At 46.5% G+C, this 12,489-nt stretch overlaps 1 protein-coding gene across 1 annotated transcript in view; it reads left to right on the plus strand.

Moving 5' to 3' along the window:
• LOC144163410 (uncharacterized) overlaps positions 1–12,148 on the plus strand; it is a 29,339-nt gene extending 17,191 nt beyond the window's left edge. The window contains exons 8-10 of the mRNA XM_077694389.1: positions 1,018–1,142; positions 3,221–4,510; positions 10,346–12,148. Coding sequence (XP_077550515.1) covers positions 1,018–1,142; positions 3,221–4,510; positions 10,346–10,591 — 1,661 coding nt within the window. The 3' untranslated portion in view covers positions 10,592–12,148. The remainder of the gene's footprint in view (positions 1–1,017; positions 1,143–3,220; positions 4,511–10,345) is intronic.
• Positions 12,149–12,489: the final 341 nt, after the last annotated feature.

Raw genomic sequence — 12,489 nt, forward strand, 5'->3', positions numbered from 1 at the left:
TGAACAGGGGGTTCGTGCTGGAAATCTTTGAACTGCCACATAATATTATTGCAACTTTGGCAGTTTCTGCTACTTGTTGCTTTGGAAGAAGCTGGAAGGCATTGACCAGTGAATAAAACATTAAAATACAGGATGTTTTTGTGTAAATATTTGTAAACGAGGCTCCCATGTCGGAGCCGCGGCGTCTTCTATTTTTATATTTTATTCGTTGGTCGGTGCCTTCAACCTTTTTCAATGTATTCTCCTGACCAGACAGGTCTGTCAAATCCTTGACTTCACCACTTTTCTTCTTTCCTTTTTGCTGAGAAGCAAGCAAGGGAGAGCGCTCGTACGGCCTCCAAAATTATGCAGTGTACTTGTGGGCTGCTACCTGGTCTATACACCGAGTGGTCAATGCCCTGGTGCGGTGGCAGGTCATGATGTATCCGTAGACAACCTTATTGACATGATCCTGACAAGCACTGATCGCTTGTCAGTTTCTCACACAAACACTTGTGTGAGATTTGAAGTTCGCAGGATTTGTTCATGTCCCTTTTTCACTGCCCATTGGCTATAGGTGGTATTCATTGAAAAGTTTAGCACGGCCACCGACATGGCCAATGCGCCACGGACATGGTGCTGCTTAGGCCACTGCACCCGCACGCCGAAGAAAAAAAAAACACCGGCGTGCGTCGTCTGCTCCGTTTCAACCCCATTCTCAACGGTGGGGTCAACAGAGACGTTATTAACCGCACTCGCATTGCACTCGAGGCAATACTTTGCGTTCGGTGAGATAGAGTTTGTAACGTGCAACACAGTCATGTGCTTAGCACGGGCAAGTCCCGCCATCCTGCGGAGCCCGACGTAACCAGTGACGACACTCACACGGTTGCCTGCATGCGCGCCTCGCCAGTGAATACAAGCAATAGGAAGTTTGGGTCAGTCCTGACTAAGGCATTAGGAACTTCGCATTTTTCTGAAGCATGCTCGACCATTGCCTGTGAGAGGGCCAACCAACAGACGTCCTGACGTTTGCAGGGTCGGACCTCGATGGAGACGAGTACATTGTGACCTGGGAGGAAGAGCTCTACTTTCCGGGAGACAACAGAGAAGCCATGGTGTTCAGTGACACTTCGGTGGGCGCACCCTCAACAGGACAGCTGGTCAGTAATTGCCTCTGATCAAGGGGCAGTGGTCATAGGCCGGTTTGCAGCAGGGGGATGTGTGTTGTAAGCCAGTTCATCACATAGACAAATTCGCCATAGGCTGTGGGCCAAATGGGCACAGAGTAAGCCCACAGGCATTTTCCATTTTGTTTATGTGCACATGGCCCTCGTAACATGCAATGAGCTGAGACACGATGGCTAACGACGACTCAATGGAGGCAAGTGAGGCAACGAGATAGCATAATGAGCAAACTGTGTTGCAAGAGGGGTCCAGATTAACCACCAGCCCCCCTGAACAACCTCCCCCTCACTTTTAAATGCAGAGCATTTCAGTAACTCACGATGTCACCCGCGTTGACGTCCGTAGTCGTAGTCCGCACCCCTCCCTCTACACTATATAAAAAAAAAATACTATCCGGCGCCTGGTTTCGATCCCTCGACCCTGCGGGCGGAACGCAATGTGCATGGTGCTCTACCCACTGCCCAACAAAGCCGACACGGAATGGGAGACTACGAACGCGCCTTATATCCTTGACTCATTCAAACTACGTCAAGAAGCTGCTGATACAACGCATTCACTACCACCAACTCCCCAAACACTAAACGTTAACGCAATACACCCACCCCCTATGCGACGCATTTACTCGAGTCCCCCTCGCGGGGAGATGGGCCCAATTTTTTTGAAGCTGACTTGTACCTTGAGTATCACGAGGTGGGTAAGACATAGTATTATGATTTTGAATACTGACTAGCTGGAGAAACCAATGAGCGTCACACAATTTGAGTCTAAATGCTTTTTTTGCACCTTCCTGTTCATCAGGGACTGCTTAACAAATAATGCCAATCAAAGTGACGAGCAGCGGTTATACGATTGAAGCATAAAGCCGTTCCTCTCCCTGTATCATATGAAGATATTCCGAGTTTGCTTTAGCACTGGGCAGTCCTAAGCGTAATATAAAAGAACCGTGATTTTTGTGTGTGATGTTACTTTCGGTTTTGACAATTTCTTCCCAATGGTGGTTGCTTTGAGGCTTCTCTCCTTGCTCGAGGCTACTGTCTTGGGTATAAGATGATGTGCCCTTCAAGATAGACATGCTAGTTAAGGTATGCTGCAAGGGTGGGACCTGACAGCTTCTGGAAGTATCGTAGGGCGTGCCTCTGGTGATTTTTTGAAAGCTCTAAGGGCAGCCAAGTCTCCCTGCCTAGAGAAGTTTAGGGTTATCCCCACAATGGATATTCGGTGCCCGCTTTCACTGCAGGCACGGACGAAGATTGGTAGCACAGTTTGCACCCACATCAACACGTCTTTTTCCGCATGTGCGACTTTATTTGTACCAAGAGTTTCATTCTGACCAGTGGGGACGAGCTCTGGTTGGAGCTATGTGCTTCGTTCCACACTTGTAGCCAACGCCGTGTTGTTGCCGGTGGCACTGCAGTGCAGGTGGCATCTGCAGTGGCACCGGTGTGCCTGCTGTATGCGCGCCATGTTTCTGGTGCGGGAAACGCTTCAGGCACTTGACGTCAAACGTTAGCCGTGAATTTTAATGCAACAAAGTAAACTATGAATTTTACTGAGGTCTGTAATGCCGACAGAATCATAACCTTGGTTGTCAAACATTCATGTCGGCAGCTGCGCGAGTTAAACCCCTCTAGATAGCGATGTTTAGGCCCGTGTTATCAGGCAAAGCCCGCAGTTGAACCATTGTGATCAGCCTAGTAGGCTGCAACAAAACTCCAGAAATTTTAGGCCTATGTCATTTATGCAACGGTTCTTCATTTAGGTTGTGGGAAGGTCCTGCACCTATTTTGGTTAAAATAAACGTTTTGCAATGTGGTCAAGGGTACACTTGCCTGCCAATGCTGCTGCTTACTGCATACACTAAGGTAGAGGGCACAGGGAACCTCTGGTTGATTACTGTGAGCTGTGGTGCCATTGTTTTCAGTTAAGGGTCGTCTGGAAGAGTTCAACCAGAAGCGGACACTTACTTGTTTATTGCCTGTCAAGTCTGTTTCAGCTGTTTGCCAAATATAATCAAACGTCACCAATTTACTGTCTTGCTATCGGCACCTTGCAGGACGAGGACATCATCCAATTCCTGTGCAAGTACATACTACATGACAGCATCGGCATGATGTCAAACGCTCACCTGGTCTGGGCCGATAAGCTAGACGAAGGCATATTTGACCCCCTCTGTCTTTCCCTCGCCAAGAAGATCTCCATCTGCCTTGACTTCGCAAAGACCGGCATCTCGGAAACACTCAGCCTGAAAGAAAGACCGCGAGGTTATCCCGATTTCATGAACAAGCGGGGCGCCAAATCGACCTACCGATCCAAGAGAATCCTGGGGGAGCTCTACCGCTTGAACAAGTCCCTCGTAGACAGCAGTCCTGCCAAGTACACCGCGAGCGACTTCCACTGCGCACTCTTCGACTACCCGGGGTGGCAGAGACATCGGACTGCTGCCGAGCAGGCGAAATCCGCCTACACCTGGTTCATGGCGCAGATCTTGAACCAGCACGGCATCGAGAGCGAAGCAGAGGTTGTCACAGGACTCATCAACAGCGTGTCTCTTTACAACAAGAGCAAGGAGGATACAGCGAGCATTAAGGCGCTCGTTGCGAAGCAGTACCGTGCCCTGGTCACAGCGATGCAAGAACAGTTCTTCGTCGACGTCGAGGCTGCATGCCAGGGGGACCAAGGCTCAAGCGATACCCAAAGAACGCTGCTCGAGATGGCGTCGGCCTGGTACATGGTGACGTGCGCAGACGAGTGGCAAGAGGAAAATAGCCTCGGGTTCCCCTGGTGTATCCCGGAAAGCCTGCTGCTGCTTATGAGAAAGCTGAACAACAATTCGCTGGTGCAGAAGTCGTGGAACCTGTTGGTGTCGAAGATCAATTCGCACTGCGCCACTGGACCAGCGCGGGACGTCGCCTTCGACATGCTCTGTAAATGGGCCCAGAATGAAGAGCTGCTGCACGATGGCATTGAGAAGGAGTCGCAGGTCTGCAACTCGTGCTTCACGGGTGCCTTTGAACATTTTTCCTCGGACAACCGCAGATTAGAGGGCAAAGCTCCAGCGACGACAACATCCGTTCGAGAAGAGCAGTTCGCAAGCAACCAGTCGGCGACACCGGGTGACTATGTGTCGGGCTTTTTGCGCTGCCTCATCACTGCCCCAGTGGAGCTGCCAGTGCACACCGAGTGCAGCGCAGCTTCCAGCCACATGCACGCACTGACTCTGGCAGCAATGCACTGCTACTCCCGCTTGGTAGTTTCCAGGGACGTCTGCTGCTTCGGCCTCTCGTGCGATGCCGACCACGACTGGGCGGAGGATATCCAGGAGTGTGACCCCATCCGTGTCAGTGTGAGTGCTGCCGCCACTTCGTGTGCTGTCAGAGAGGCAGTTGGTGGGGATTCAGAATACAGTCAACTCACGATAATTCGAAGTCGCTTATTTAGAATTTTTGCTCAATTGGAAGTGACGTACTGGTCCCCGCATTGGAAAAATTGTTTAATAATTTGAAGCTAAAATTTATTGCATCGGTTAATTGGAAGTTATTTTGAATAAAAAGCATTGAGGTGGCCAATCTTTCTTGGCATAGTAATTCCAAGTTTTCAAGCGCAAAAACAGCACCGCGTTCTGTACTGACGTCGGTGCCATGACAACTGTACCTAGGTAGCGTATAGTTACTAAAGCAGCAGGTCAGTTGAGACTCAGGCCAGCATCCCTCTCTTTTAAGTTCTCAACTGCTTTGTCGTAGCGCACAACACTGTGTGAGCAGTTTGTGTGCAAGACGCCTCAGGCTTCGATTTGAGGGATAAGTGTCAACTGTCATGGCTACCAGTGTCGTACACCTGTCGTACACCTGACTCGAGGATGTGAATGGAATCAAGAATGAAGACGTGTTGTGGACTAGTAACAGTACTGTTATTGCGCTGCTCCTTTAATCGGAAATTCGGTTCGTCCAGAGTTTTTTGTGGTCCCTGTGGACTTAGTATCTACGGGAGTCGACTGCAGAGCCGGCCTTACCGCATTCGGCACCCTGTGCCAAATTCTGCCTCCCCCACTTCCCCACGCGACTGTCAAACTCATTTGTACAGCGAAGCTGTCTATGGCTGGGATTTAGCAGATCGTCCCCGACAACGGTGCGGTGTAGACAAGAATCTCACGCTAGCGTACTGCCACCTTGCGGCGCCCACTGAAATACCTTGGATCGTATAAAAGTAACAAAAACGCCCTATGGCCTTCATGTATTGATATAAGACGGCTTATAAGTTTCCTGCGAAGATGTTTTCTCAGCAATGCGCTTGTGTTTTGAGGTGAAGCTTGGTTTTTGTAACACGGCTTTCCCACATTTAGTGTTGCACAGTAAAGTATGTCTGTCTACAGAGGGAGTATGATTACAAAAACACAGCTCCAACTCTTGTTTTATTGAAACTATCCTGGAACAGATTATATAACTACAAGCCGCTGAGACACTCTAACATTACGGCAGCTACGGCTGTAACATTAATGAAGTTACTTTGCATTTCAAAATTACATAGCGAAGTTGTAAATATTGGGGAATTCCCCTCTGCTGTCTATGCATGGGTTCTTGCGGTAGGGAAACGGGCGTATTTCGATGGGTGAAGACTGCAATGAGTACCGCGAATCAATAGCGCCAGCGAGTAGTCGTCATGATGACGCCGTAAATCTCCCAGTCTCTCACAGGCCAGGTACATCACGAGAGTATAATACGGCTTAAAATGCACAAACGAAAAGAGACTTGCCAGTAAAAATTAAGTTTAAACCTACTTGCATTAATCAATGTGCCAGACAACTGGAGTTATTCATCAAGCTTGCGTGCACTAGCGATGTCCCAATATTGACTGCCTGATTTTAGACCATAAGCAATTAACCACTGCTAGAAGCAGGAATAGGACGAGCATTCAAGCAAAACTAGCAGTGATATAGTTACTCCCAAATAGCACGAATAGGATCTCTGTACTGAAGAGGCTGATGAAGCATACACTTTTTACGCAGAAAACACCCGTAAAATTACGGAATTTTTTACAGTGCCGTGTACACGTGCTTTTTTACTGGTTAAGGGTGCTTCGCAGGGATCCACACAGACAAGGAAACATCGGCGACATGCGGAAGGGGGGGTTTTACTACTTGCAAACTAAAACAGTAGGCACTTTAGTTCCTGGTAATAACGTACATATTGACAGAAAGACAATGCTTCAGCGTTAAACTTCTTGACAGTGCACGAGCTTGGCACACCGCTTCTCATCACACACACGGGCAAAAGTCTAGTGGAGCAAAATGATTGTGGTCAATATGAGCTCAATCTGCTCAATTAATGTTGTAGACGGCGCGAGGTTTGCAAGCTAGATCAGGGTAGTTTGGTGTAATGCGGAAATTGGGCGCTCTCTTCTACTTTAAAGGACATTCTTCAGACTTTTCTGCTACTTTTGAAAAGTTTCACCACATGCCAGTAATTTTAGCATTTCTTTCTTTTCTGTCTGTTTCTTTGAAAAAAGAAATGTGCATACGACAAGACAGTTGAGCAAGGGGTTCTTCACTCTGTTTGCAAAACGGGAAGGAGATTTCAATCCCTGACTAGGGATGCCTTCCACGGAACGAAGCAAATAACATCAGCCTCTGCTCAACAAATAAAGATTGCTTCTCTCTTTCTCTCGTAAGATGAATCCAACCCAAGCCGAAAATAACAATGCCAGACCCAGAAAATGCAGCCTCTCTCTCCAAGTAGCCAGACCATTGTACGAAATTGTCCATATCCATGCATACAGTAAGAGTAATAGAAATAAAATCGCTCATTACTAAATAAATAAAATCGATTAATTTTTGGAGTCACTTTTACTTTTCGGGCTGATAGCTTCGGTACAAGGCGCCCTTGCAACATAAGTTTTTTTCTTAAAACTTCTTAATGTGCCAGAAACTGGGAAGGCAGATGTTACACTCGAGTTAGGATTGTGAACACGGAAGCCACGTTATGTCCCGCAGCTTACTCGTTTCTGGAGAGGCCTATTCCCCCTTGGGTTCGGTGTAAATTGTGGTGAATGTTTCTCAGTATCGGCTGGTTAATTTGGGATGATTTGGACACAGTGTTTTCTCCCCTTACTTCAAAGTGCAGAGTGCACCGCTGAAGTATCTTTTGACCGACAGAAGACAGGGAGGTGCTGGTTGCAGAGGAGCGGAAGGGAGGGGGTGTTTAGTGGAGATAGGCGCCCCCTTCCCGCTGGCGTCCTGAGTGACCGCCCTGATATCCCCACCCGCAAGACCAGCGCTGGTCGACTGTACCAGGTGTAAGCAAAGAGCCATGGAGCAAAGTTTGGTGGTTGAGAAATGAGTTCGCAAAGAAGCAGAAATGGCAATGGAGCAGCCAGATAGATGGATACACATATTTAAAGTTCTGGTAATGAAAAGGGTAAGTGTGCGAGTATCAAATTTGGGACCTTCAAAGTCGAATCACGTGTTTTCAAATGCAAGTAGTAAAAACTGGCTTTGAATCGAATGTTTTCTGGCACAAATATCTTTGCTTTAGCGTATATAGAGACTCTAAAACATACATTGAAGAAAAGATAACTTGGACAGTAATCTGAGTGTTCATGTGCTATAGCGCTATATAAGAACATGGAACGAAAATGAAAAATACATTGAGACCATATGACAAAGCAGTGGATGAAAATTGCGCATAACTTGCCATGAAGAAGTTCAGGATTCTGAACATTCTGCGAGTAGAGAAGTATATTTGACGGCAATCTTTTGAGTCATTGAAAAGAGGCTAAGCATGCTAGTGACAGGTATGAGCTTACTGCAAGCCTTTCTTGATCCTTGAGAACTTACTTTTGATTCATCCCTCATGCCACTAGATCTACAGGAAACGTGGCCTATAAATTTTATACAGGCAGCATTCCACTTGCACAAAGAAGGCTTACAAATGTTACGCTTTTTTGCACCATTTTAACATCGTGCGAAAGAGCCAGAGCAAATGGGGCATACCTTGTGGTGAAGCTTGAAAGCTTGCATGTCGGGCAGCAGAGCCAGCTTTTATTGCTGCATTTGACGTAAATTTCTTGTATTTGAAAACTTGGGATGCTGAGCTGCAAATCGAACAGCAAACAATTTCGCGAAGTATTTACAGTTTCGAATATTCTCACAGTGGTAATGGAATTAAAGGTTGTTGACAAAATTGATAGCTCAGAAATTGTTTTACTTAGTGGAAAACGTGATGGGATGGATGTCCGCCTAATGGTTACGTAACTTTGGGGCCTCCTCCTGTAATAAATGGCGGAATAAAACTAAAATTGAATTAACTGTTGCTCTCAGACAAGGCAATTTGGACACCCACGGCCTGACAAAGTACATTTATGGTATCAAAATATATTTCATTGAAACACGTTATATGTGATTTTATTATGCTGCATATTTGCGATGAGCACGCCAGATCATTTGTTTCCACGGAAAAAGTACCACGTGAAAGATGTGGTACACCTTAGGGTAAGCATTAAGTATCCCCTCCAGGGATCTCCTCCAAGGATCTCCTCCAAGCTCCGTGACCAGTTAGCATTAACCGTCACCCAAGTTTACTTTAAAGGGACCCTGCAACACTTTCCATAGACTACTAGTAATGTATTTTGGGATAAAGTCTATTGCCCAGAAATCTCCTCCCGCAAGAATTATGAAAATCCGTTCACAATTAACGAAACTACGCGCGATGAGAAATCGCGCATAATCGTTCCCTCTCAACTCGACCGCGGGCAACGCGACGAAAGCTGCGCGCTCTCTCCCGGAGAGGGGAGCGGCTCGTGGCGTTCTCTTCGGCGGCCTTCGATATATCACATGCCGGGTAGTTTTCTCCTTTTCTCCGCAACGCGGAGGGGCCTATTTCCGGTCTGGTGCCACAAAAAAGCAGGCATGGGTGCCTGCTCGCAAGTGCGCGCTCGGGCTGGTAGGGCGTTTTTGAAGCAATAAACGTTTGTAGTCGAGTGGTCGCATTGAAAGGGAAGTATTGAGCTCATCACTCAAACTCCGAGCGCACTCAAAACACAAAAGAAACAGCAAAACTGTGCCTACAGGTTCAGGCATAGAAGAGGTTCGTACGCAGCGATGACGACGACGGAAATGGGAGAATCTAGCAGCGAAGTTGACCAGTGACAGCCGATCGGGCAGCCGTGGCCTATGTGACGTCCCTTAGGCCATGCATAATGAGGACAACTGAAGAGAGAGCGGTTGGTTTTTCCGCGTCTTTCACATCGATTTGCGCGCTCACCGCTTCACGTGCACGTGTAATATTTGGCTCAGGTATTCCCGGCAGTGTAATCTAAACGTCGCGCAGGTTTACTTGCACTGCTCAAAGAGTGTTGCAGGGTCCCTTTAACGGATATGTGCTCATTTGGCATAAAGCTGGAGCTGTAGTCTTTCGTAGGTGCCTAGCTCTGAATGGAATAAGCTTTGAACTTATTGTTTGGTATTGATGTGGATGAATTAACATGAATTTCTGTTGATGGAGTACTAACAACCCATCCTGAATTGGCCACATTACTATTCCTCGGATCTGTTTCGGCCTGCGATCACTGTAAACACACCGTGTTGTATTGGTGGGGTAAACTGGTATTATTGCGCTTAGCTGGAATCGTCTGTAAAATGTGGGCAAACACAATGGTGCGGTCTAGACCATTTTTCCTACATCTTTGTTCTTTGTAACGGAACACAGGGCTTTCTAGAACCCCCCATCCCCCACCCCCTTCTTACGCATATGCACACAAAGGCTCCCTTCACTCAGGCAGAGCTGTAATTATTGTTTACTTTCAATTTCAATGCAGTAAAGATTTCAAGCAGCTTTAACTAGACCTTTCGACGTCAACCCTTGTATAGCGTGCTGTGGGTAAGGGAGTTTAGTTGTTCATTGCAAAAGCAAGAAACAAAAGCAATACATTACAGACTTTATTTGGATATAAATTCAGGCTATAGGAAGAACATGGGTAATGAAAAAAAGAAAAGAACCCAGGATGACTGGAATGGAACCATGGCCGGCGCATGCAACTCTGCAAGTAATGAACCACTCGGTTCACGTTTTCTTTCACTCCTAAGTTCCAACTTCTGCCAGACCAGTGCGCCGCGTCAAGGTGCTCCATGCGTGAGGTAGCGATACGTTTATGCCCCGTTGCACACATTTCTTTCTCCCCACACCAGATCCAGACAGCCCGCTGCCTGGCGATGATCCAGGAGAGGCCCGAAGTGGTGCAGGAGCTCCTCTGCCGGTGGTCCGGTGTCCAGGAGGTGAGCGTCCAGTGCGAGAGCTACGGCTCGAAGAACAAGTACCACTACCTGGTGGTGTCGGCCGTCGGTCGACTCTGGCAGCTGTGTCGCTTCGAGGAACTCGTGGTGCACCCCAGGCTGGAGGACGCCCTTGTTGCCCGAAAGCTGACCGAGCAGTAGTCGCGCTACAGCCAGGATCCCCAGAAGAGGACATGGTCGCATTTTACCCATCTTCCTCATTTTAGTAGATGGTAGTGGAAGGTTCCGTATTCGAAAGATCAGCAGGTGCAATGGGCATTCATTTGCCGTACTCTTTTGGCAGGAGTGAACTTGGATCAGTCACACCTAGTAGGCTTACTTTATCAAACAAGACCGGTCATCTTTCACTGCTACTATCTTGATGCGATTGTGCTTGAAGATGTCATTGATATCAATTGCCATAATCTTTTGGCACGAGTGAACTCAGGTTCATCGACCTCGCGCATTCACTTATCAGACAATGCAAGTCATTCTTCACTGCACTTATCTAAAGGCAATTGAGTAAATGTGCGCTTTGCGTGCCTTAACAAACCTGGAAGAAGGGATCTGTTTTTCTTCCAATAATCTTCAAAGGTACTCAGTCTGTTATAAAAGCAACAATTTCACTGCCAAAATGAACGAGCTTCTTGCCCGTTGTGTAAGTGGTACTTTTAAGAGAAAAGGCCTGCCAGTATTTTTACAAACTGCACTCTTTCAAGTCACGTCATGGTCTCGGCTGTCGGTTGACCCTGGCAGGGGTGCCACTTTGAGGAACCTGCTACGCGTCCCAAACTGGAAGATGCCACCGTCAATGGGAGAATGAGTGACCTTACTTTTCAGAGGTAACTAACAGACTCATACTATCACTTATTCCTTTTTGTATGAGCAGCAGTCATACTATTCAAATCCATACTTAATTGATCATGTTCTGTATGAATGCAGATTTTATATTATTAGCGCCGCGGTGAAAATTCTCAACAGTATACTTTGTTACTGTGCCAACATTGTATGTGCCGGAAAGGCCTTTTTTTTTTCTATTGCAAAACTTTGGCGTATGTGGGCGTCCTTTAACTATTATTGTGCCAATATTTTATAAGCCAGGAAGGCTTTTTTTTTCTAACCGTACAAACTTTTACGTACGTTGACCTTGCTTAATGCAGTCGCAATAAAAAAATGCCGATGTGCTGGCCTTGCTTGCCTGAAAGTAGATGTTTGTTGATGGCCATCTTCACTCAACTACCTGAAGCATCCTCCAGTAGAATAACATTAATTTCCAATTGTTGAGGTGGACCAAGGCCTGTTGCCTTGCACAGGGAACGTGCACACACAAGTTTTGTTATCTACCCTGCAGGGCGCAATTTGTTATTGTATACGTGCTATATTTTTCTACTGGAGCAACTTTGCACCGGCTTTCAATAAGAGTATTATGACAACCTTATTGTATTATGATAAGAGTATTATCAGAGCGTTTGTTACCTTTGTGGTGTGACTGTTTAGATGAACCTTACCTGTGACAATGTGTACCTTTTGTTAAACAAAGATCTGTGGCCTTCTACACACCGGTGTCAGTGTGTGGCTTGCTGTTGTACAAATGTTGTATTTTTATACAAGGGGAAACATTCCTAGTTCATACTTTATCATTGAATTATTACTCTGCAAACCAAAGAGGTTTTTATTTGCAGATGTTGTTCATGTATAGATTTCATCAATAAAGTTTCAATTGCGACTCTTTGACTTTACTGTCTAGAAAGCAGCTGCAGTGGACTTGGAATGTGATATGAAAGGCCGGGAAAGAAGGCGAATTGTATGCATAAATATTTTCTGAAGATTTCTCTGCGTAGCTTTGTATCCCTTGCTTTGTCACTGGAATAACTCTATTAAAGTTTTTTGGGAGCAGTTTAGATTACATAGAGCACTCCTAATGGTAATTAATATACAGTTGAACCTTGACATTACGAATTTCCTGGATTGACGCACGAGTTTGAATTTCCTTTGCAGTGTTCGTGTTCTCGGTGCTTTCTTGATTTTACAGAATAATTTGCAAGTGCCCTGCCCCATTA

The sequence above is a fragment of the Haemaphysalis longicornis genome, unplaced genomic scaffold (genome assembly GCF_048455015.1).
Source record: "Haemaphysalis longicornis isolate Haplotype H1 unplaced genomic scaffold, Haemaphysalis longicornis Haplotype H1 scaffold_12, whole genome shotgun sequence".
Classification (NCBI taxonomy): Eukaryota; Metazoa; Arthropoda; class Arachnida; order Ixodida; family Ixodidae; genus Haemaphysalis; species Haemaphysalis longicornis.